The 8,702-nt window shown below is 44.4% G+C and overlaps 1 protein-coding gene across 3 annotated transcripts in view; it reads right to left on the bottom strand.

Annotated features, from left to right (window-relative positions):
• Nucleotides 1-8,266, bottom strand: part of DPYS (dihydropyrimidinase) — a 76,393-nt gene extending 68,127 nt beyond the window's left edge. For 2 of the 3 annotated variants that reach the window (XM_070630796.1, XM_070630795.1), the window contains exon 1: nucleotides 7,773-8,266. In XM_070630796.1, coding sequence (XP_070486897.1) covers nucleotides 7,773-8,036 — 264 coding nt within the window. In that variant the 5' untranslated portion in view covers nucleotides 8,037-8,266. The remainder of the gene's footprint in view (nucleotides 1-7,772) is intronic. The other variant, XM_070630797.1, reaches the window with a different exon arrangement.
• Between the last annotated feature and the right edge of the window lie 436 nt (nucleotides 8,267-8,702).

Genomic DNA, 8,702 nt, shown 5'->3' on the forward strand with positions numbered 1-8,702 from the left:
ACTCCAGAAGCACATTCATTTTGTAAAGATGTCCTCCACACTGCCTCTCCACGCTCGTCGCCTTGCCTCCCCAACTTTGGATTAGTAATCACACCATTATCCATCCAACTGTGCAAACCACAGACTCAAGAGTCACCCTTGACATCTATTTCTCTTCTTCCCTACATCCTTAAATCGGTCCATCAGCAATATTCTCCCACCGGCGCCCCAAGGCGACCTCTTAGATACTCCATGAGTCTCTTCACTTCCTGCATCCATGCCTCCACCGCTCAGTGTCACCTTCATCTTCTGACTGGAGTAGAGCAGTAGCCTCTTTCTTGTCACCTCGTTCCTATCCAAGCTAGGCTCTTTCAATCTTTCACTGACTTCCCTTTGCTCTTAGGATGAAGAAAAAACAATTATTCCACAGCCTATAAAGCCTTGCATGATCTGAACTTTAGCAACCTCCCCAGCTTTCTATTGAGTCGTCTCCCTCCCTGCTCACTCACCTCACTCTAGTGACACTGTGTGGCCCTCTCTTTGGAGAGCTCTGAGTTTCTCCACCTCGGACAGACAGGTCACCCACGCTCTTCCCTCCCAGCCCTCTCCTCTGCCTAGATTCTTAACTCTGGCTGCACAACAGCATCGTCTAGGGAACCTTTATCCCACCCTCCAGAGATTCTGATTTAACTGATGTAGTTTCATCTCTGTATGTTCTGTGCCTGTTATAGTGCCTGGTACATAAATATTCTTTAAACGTTTAAGGAGAAAGGAAGAGAGAGACCAATAAATTTCTCCTAGAAGTTATGAGACAGAATAATTATGATGGTTCACTTTTCCAATAGCAAAATGGGAAAGTTGTGCAAGTCGCATGTTAATGTGAGATTTCATTTCTCAAAAATATTGCTAGCCCTGGCCATGTAGCTTCGTAGATCCTTCTATGAAAATGTTAATACGCAGTGTAGACTCTGAGTGCATCGAAAAGCTGAATGCTCAGTTTCATCCTGAGCCCATTACCTAATCAGTGTTAACACATTTAACAAAACAGAATCAGTCTATTTCTATATCTATGCCTCAAATAATTTCTTGTTTTAAAAAAAGATAACATTTTGCTTATTTTAAGCTAATTTTTAAGGTCTTTGCTTTCATGGGTAAACAGACCCTCAGGGCTCAGGAGCTAATGACTATCACTATAATAAGCAATTTCTCTATTAGATGCAAAGAAACATCCTGAAAATTCCCTCAACTTGTTACTTGGCATAGGAAAAGCAGAGCAGAAAGTGAGGCTGAAGAGTAAATGACAGGCAGTTGCCAAACCTCACTTATCAGCCAAACAGCCTTCTCGGACATCCAGCTTGGTGATGCAAGCCATGGTGACTGGTGACTGCAAAGGGGAAAATGCCAGGCTTCCAGTGTCCACTAAAGAACAGTCACAATTCGTCAAGGTGAAGTCTGTAAGTTCAAAAGTCCACCTCATATAACTTAGTGTTAAAGCAAAGATAAATGAGCGACCCACATGCCTCTAGTTTGTCTGCCATTGAAAACAAAGACCACAGTTTGTGTCACTATAATGCCAAACACAATGCCTGGCACTTAGGGGGTTTCCAAGAAATATTTGTGGACTGAATTAATGAAACCTAACCATCAACTTGAAAAATCCTTAGCTTAGGGTTATTCCATATTAGACAGCAGTGACAGGGTCTAGAATATGCCACTGTGACAGAGAAATCATTTTGAGCTGAAGGCACTTGAGAATAGGCTTTTTTGTCTGAACTTCTTTCCCTGCCCAAAAGCAGAGCCTCCCTGAAGAATTCCGTTGTCATAAATCCCCTTCCAGGAAGATGACTCTAATCACCCGAGACTAGAAGCCTGCAGCACACCTAAATAGACCTTGTCATCAACCTCTCATACCTCTTATCTTTTCTCCTAAGGATCCGTTTGCCTTTTCTCATAAGTGCCCTTTCTACTCCCTCTCCTGTTAAGAAGTCATTTGTTTTTCCATAAGTGTCCTTCTCCTCCCCTTCCTCTGTTAAGGTGGTTACACAAGCCCCAAATTCTAAGCACCTCCTTGAGTCACATTTTTCTGTGAACTTGCATGAATGTATGTGAATTTAAAAAATCTATCTTTTCTTTTGTTAATTTGTCTTTCATCAGTTTAATTTGCAGGCCCTCAGAACTAAACCTAAGAGGTTAAAGGAAAAGTTCTTCTTCTTTGACAGCATCATTAAGGAAACCTGGATTTCCAGACTACTGTCAGACACTGAAAACACTCAATTTAGACAAATGAGGGAGAAAACAAGTAGTGGGAGTGAAAAGCATTGAGAATTCAAGTATGAAAACTGAAAGAAGGCAAGTCCTAGATTCGGTAAAGTATGGTGAAAGGATTCTTAACACATAACACCTTCAGTAGGGCCAAAACCTATTTAACATCAAGTGGTTTCAAATCGATCTTTGAGATGGTTTTTCCTTCCTCTGATTAGTGCAAAGACTGACTTTGTAATCACTAAATAGCCACTGAAGGAAATCACAGAATTATAAACTGTTAGAGTTGAACACACAAGCTATTAACACAACAAGAGCATTCAAAGCTCAGCCTCAGTAGCAATTAGAGAAATGCTCATTTAAAAACATTACGTTCTATGTTTTTCCTGTTAAATTGGCATACTTTGTTTTTTCAAGTCAACATCCAAAATTAGCTAGGAGGCAGTGAAATGGGAACTATAATGCATTGCTGGTGGAAGCTTAAATTGAAGAGCAATCTGGATGTAGGCATTCAACTCCTGTACGATGGATCTAACACTCATTGGCCCAGGCATTTCCCTCTGAGGGGGGATTTCTAAGTCAATCATCAAGAATCTGGAATGGTTGATTTATGCCACAATATTGTCGTACATGCGAAAAAAACCAAAAGCAGAAACCAAAAAACAAAACTGGAAACCACCAAAATGTCCAACAGAGAGAAGATGAGAGTGGAGCTGTTAACAGTTTGGGAAACAGAGGATGAAAAATGGGTCGTGCACTTGGAAGGAAAGATAAATTTGGCTTGGAACACGCTGAGTTTGAGGCGCTTCTGGAACATCCAGGTTACGATGTCCCCAGACAGACAGAAATGGAAGCCTGATGCCTAAGAGATTCCAGGACCAGAGAGAAAGAATCTGCACCTCTGCCTTGGAGAGGATAATGGGGCCACGGAAACCACCTTCTCCAACCATAGTTAAAGTCGTGGGGAAACGTCCCATGAGCAAGGCTCATGAAAGAGTGTGCACAACTTGGTAGAAGGAACAAACATTTTTACATCACACCGCCTCCCCCCTCCGCCGCAAAAAAAGAAAAATCTGAAAGGATAGGAAGCAAAATGTTAAAATTATAGGTGATTTAAATATTATTTTTCGTTATGCTTTTCTGTATTTTCCTTTTTTAAAAAAAGCAGTTTCCTCATTCCACTAATACATATTGAGTGACTATAAACGCCCCAGCATTGTCCTGGAAGATGAATATATATTGCTTTCACTACTTTTAAAAATATTTTTTAACTGAAATTATTCTAATCATTACATTGTTTCACACATAAGGAAATGCTGATGACCCAGAGAGAGGAAGTGACTTGCCCAAGGTCACACAGCCGGTGCACATGATGTCTGAGGCCCAGCCGGGGACTCTGGCAAGCACCCGAAAAAGGGATTTGGTTTGCAATCAAGTTTTCTGAAGCACAGCTCTTCCACAAGGCGAGGAAGCTCTATAAATACAACCGTAAATGTGTGCTTAATCATACATCTTCCACCGCCTGATGATAAGTAATCACCTTGATGTCATCTTCCCAGAAAGTTCCAGAGCAAAGTATGAATTTCCTGTCTTGATAATTTTGAGGACTTTTTGTCCTTTACCAAAAAAAGTGTTCTGCCTGTTTTCCCAATTTAAAAAAAAAAAAAAAAAAGATCCTTCTGCCAGCTACAGATGCTGCCAAGTTTTTAATGTGAGTCCACTCACTCCAAGCTGCATATATGTCTGAACATAAATATATATATATTTGAAAACTGGCCCAGCTCTTATAATTCATTCTCTTATCACAGGATATAGGAAAAGCCAAGTCATAATTCCTTCAAGTTTATCTAATTCACAATATCCATTTGAATAAAAAAATCCCTTTGTCTTTCCACACAGATATTGAATTATTGGAAGACCACTCTACCACTAGCATAGACCAACAGAGTGAAATATGATTTCCTTACAGTAGAACATTATTTCCATTAGTTACATCAGGTAGAAAGCTTTTACCTGTAATTAAGTAAATCAATTATAGGCTTTAAACCAACCTCTGACATGAATTAGATTTACGAAATATGTAACCTTTGGTTGACCTATATTTCATTTTTGAAAGTGGGTTCCATCACAATCTAATGATCAATACAGTAAATAGAATACCACAAAGTGTATCCTTTCTATTTGTCAGATATTATAAATGCTCAGCCTGGTGGATGCACAAAGCAAACAGCTATTGGTCTAATTTGGGGGGCCCATCTCCTGAAAATATAATACATCACTCTACTTTATGGTACCCATTTCTGGACCCTTAGAGACGATGTGGCTATAAATGCATGTACAAATGCCTCACAAACCTCGTCCCTGTGATGTGTATTTATTTTGATGACCTTCACTGCCTCCAGTATTGGGAAGGTATTTCTTCAGGATGACTCTGTCTTTGAGAAGGGACATCTACATTAGCATGCAACTTATACAGCTTTTTCATCCATCACTTGCCACTCTGACAAATCTAAACACTAGACATTTTTTTAATAGTCATTTCAGAAAGGTAAGAGCTCTAGCGATGGCGGGCAGTACTGAATTTGAAGAGCCACTCAGTCGCTGAGCAGGTGTGTGACCTTAGGCAAGTGACTTAAGTTTCAGTTTCCTCAACTGCAGAAAGTGGGTAACGGCACCTGGGATCGTTGGAAGACAACGTGCAGCTTAGTACAGGGCCTGGTACACAGCAGGTGCTTGATAAAATAAATGTTACTTAACAGTATTAACAAGGTGTTTTTCAAGTGTAATGTATGATACGACCAGCATTTACAAAAGATTCTTTGTCCTTATTTCCCCAAACCAGAAACTCCGCCAACATTGCCTTGGGAATTATTGTGAAGACTCTAGAAAAGAGGCCAAAATAACTCCACAATGCCCTCCTTTCAGAACTCAGGCCAATACTCTCATGCTCACGTTTCTCTCTATACCCGTGAGCTTCCCTTTTAGGGAGCCTCATCTGTCTCTTGGGTGGGAACTGTTGTCTCCTGGATCCAACCCACCAATTTTGGAATAACTTTTGCAACTTTGCCCCTTTCTGAATACTATTTAATGTTCGACCTGAATTTAATATTTGCTAAATCTTTGACCTTAATATCTCTGACCACGTTGTTTTCTGCTTAAGATGCTAAGCTCATGAAGAACATGTTTTTGTTTTTTGTTTATTTTTTAGTCAGTTTTGTGTGTGTGTGTGGGAGATTAGCCCTGAGCTAACATCTGTGCCCATCTTCCTCTATTTTATATGTGGGACCGCTGCCAAAGCACGGCTTGAAGAGCGTACACAAAGTACGGGTGTGTAGGTCCGCACCCGGGATCTGAACTGGTGAACCCCAGGCCTCTGAAGCCAAGTGTGTGAACTTAACTGCTGTGCCATGGGTGGCCCCCAAAACATGTTTTTGTTAACGTTTTTACTAGCTTTACGTATAAAAATGCCTTGAGAATCAGCTGGCTGATAAGGCCTTTCAGATGTGGACAACAGACAATAGTCTGTTGCTACAAAGACCTGCCTTCTCAGTATAGAACTGTGAATCTCTCCATGCTAGGAATCGCAGAATGGCCAAGGAACAGACAGAAACCAAGCACCACCTCCCAGGGCCTTGGAGCACACACAGATAATCTTGAGAAAGGGAGGGAATGTCCCTCCCCAACAGCGTTCTAACCCCTCTTGTTGATTCTTCTGGAATCCTGATGAGAGAAGGGAAATGATGCCAGTGGGCTGACAACTTAATGGACAGAAATAGCAGCTCCCCATCTGGAAATGGGGGGTGTCAGTGGAATGCTCTCCCATTAACTTTGTTAATGATGAGTCTGTGATAACAGAAAGTGTGTGTACTCTAACTGAAAACAGCAGGCTACAAAATTTTATATATATAGGTAGACACACACTCTCATACACACATGCATGATACACTCTCAATTATGTAAATAAAGCAGATTAAAAAGCATAAGGGCAACACAGCAAAACATTGGCTGTCACTGAGTAGGACATTATGGGTAATATTTCTCCTTTCTACTTTCCTATCATTTTTTCCCAATTTTCTATAATCATGTAACACTTTGATATCTGAAAATGTTGTTTAAGATGTAAAAATAAGTTCGTTAAAATTAAGCAAATTTGACCCTTTAGCAAAAGGGAAAAATGAATATTCGATTTTCAAAACAAATAATGATGTGTCCTACGAAACACCTTGACCATTGCCCTGATGATAAAGGTTGGTAATTAGTAACTAGGGGAAGCTTTCCAAATGTTGATATGAGAAGCCGGTCCCAGAGCCTTCTCTCTGAGTCAAATCGTTCTTTTTTTCTGTTAAACATTCTGGTCAGTCATAGAGGATGGGGAACATTGGAGGCGGGAGGTGAAGGGAGAGTAAAAATCGGTTTAAAAAAATGTTGGAAATTCAGTAGGGTAAACGATACATCGTCAAAACTGCTTTGAAAGCCTGCACAGTCTATACCCGGACTAAATAGCCCCATTTGTTTCCCTTCCGGAAAAAACCTCAGGCACATTCCTGAGAGCTTGGGCCTTACGGATGTCAACGCTTCCCCTTCGGAAGGAGCCATTTCTCTCACCACCGCCCCAAATGCAAGCCTCAAGGAGGGCGTGTGGGTTTGGCTTCAGCCGAAGTGCTGAGAGGGCAGTTGTAACTTTATGTCGCTGTAAGACTGCCCAGGTCGTCTCCATCTCGTTCTCAGGAGCCTTGGAGAAACATTTAAGCTTCTTTTCAGCGACCTGAGCCTCTAGGCCTCTGTATCTAGAGAAACCCAAGCGTCTCGCACCTGGGGATCCGTGATCTGATCCTCCTACCGCGTCGAGTACTCAAGCAGGAAGAATCAAGATCTGTCTTTGATGTTCCCGGGCAAGCAGTTCCGAGACTCCACCGGGTCACCTTGGTGGAGTGTGAATGCTGGGAGACCATTTCTGGAATATTTCTCTTGGAAAGCCTTATGAGGGCTGCATTTTTTCTCGTGGAGGGTGGAGGCAAAGATTGTGGACCTGGTGGCTGGAAGCCCACTTCTCACCACCACACACTGCTAACTTGGAGTCAAGGCAGTATCTACAAGCCGAACGGATTTTTCATTTGGTGTCGGCTGGGGATGGAGGATGGGGAGAAATGGCTGGGAGTGCCGACTTAACCAAAAACATTCTGTAGATACTCTGGAAGACGTGTGGACTTCCAAGAACACCAATGAAAATGAGGGGTTGGGTGTAGGGAAATAGTGAGGGAATAGATTGCCTTAAACTTGTCAAATGACCCAAGGGAGGAGTAGAGGGCGTCTGGCTTAGTGAAAGCCGGGCTGATGCCACTGAGAAGGGACCCTAGATGAAGGGGCCCAGCGTGGGGAATCTTAATCCCAGCTCTCCACCCGCTCGATCGCCACGGCTCGCTCCTGCCCGCTCAGTGGCTCCGCGCTGCGCAGGAGCGAGGCGGCTCGGCTTCGGACCTGCCCGAGGGCCCCGCGGGCATACCGGCGTGGAGGGCGCGTGGAGTGGGTACCTTGGTGCCCGTGTGGAAGTCGTCGCTGGACCGGGAGCCCATGAAGGGGAACTGCAGGTGCGTGTGCGTGTCGATGCCCCCGGGCAGGACGAGCTTGCCGGCGGCGTCGAGGACCCGCAGCCCGGCCGGCGCGCCCCCGGGCGGCAGCAGGTCGCTGCCGAGCGCCCGCACCACGCCGTCCTCCAGCAGCACGTCCGCCACCTGCGAGAAGTCGTCGTTGACCACGCGACCCCCGCGGATCAGGAGCCGCGACGGCGCCGCCATGGCGAGGGGCGCACGGGCTGCGGGCGGCGCGCGGGGCTGGCCCTCCTGCACGGTCCCCAGGACAGTCCCCAAGCTCCGGCTCCGGCCCCAAACGACGGGCAAGTGCGCAGCCCAGGTGTCCCCGCCGGGGTAGGGAACTGGCCTGGAATGCCGGCTCCACCCCCGGGAGGGATGGGCTGGCGCCACAAGGCCCGGAGAGAACAGGAGACCAGCACGGTTGAGACCTCGAATGTTCTGTCGCCCTGAATCCAAGGGTACCTCCAGGTCTCTGAGTCACTGGAAGGGAAAGATCTTGGAGTTTTAAAAGTGACAGATGTTTGTTTTCCTTTATAAGAAAAGGCGCTTTGGGGAAAGAAACCCACTTAATCCCTTCTCTTGATGAGAAGTGTGTCTGTCCCAAAAGACACAGAGAAGGAGAAAGAGGGAGGGAAGGGGGCCCGGGAGAGACAGGCTGAAAAACCACCTCCGGCAGCAGCAGCGGCAATGAGAATGCCCACCCCAGAAAGACGCACTTGATCTGGATTTCCTTTAAATGTTCTTTGACTATATGAGGAGCAAATCATCACACAGTTCTAGTAACTGGCAGACACAGAGAGTGAAAGTTCAGAGTGAAATGTTTAATCTGTTTGAAAGTAAAACAATTTGGTGTCAACTGTTCTCCAGGTT

Source organism: Equus przewalskii, chromosome 8 (assembly GCF_037783145.1).
Source record: "Equus przewalskii isolate Varuska chromosome 8, EquPr2, whole genome shotgun sequence".
Classification (NCBI taxonomy): Eukaryota; Metazoa; Chordata; class Mammalia; order Perissodactyla; family Equidae; genus Equus; species Equus przewalskii.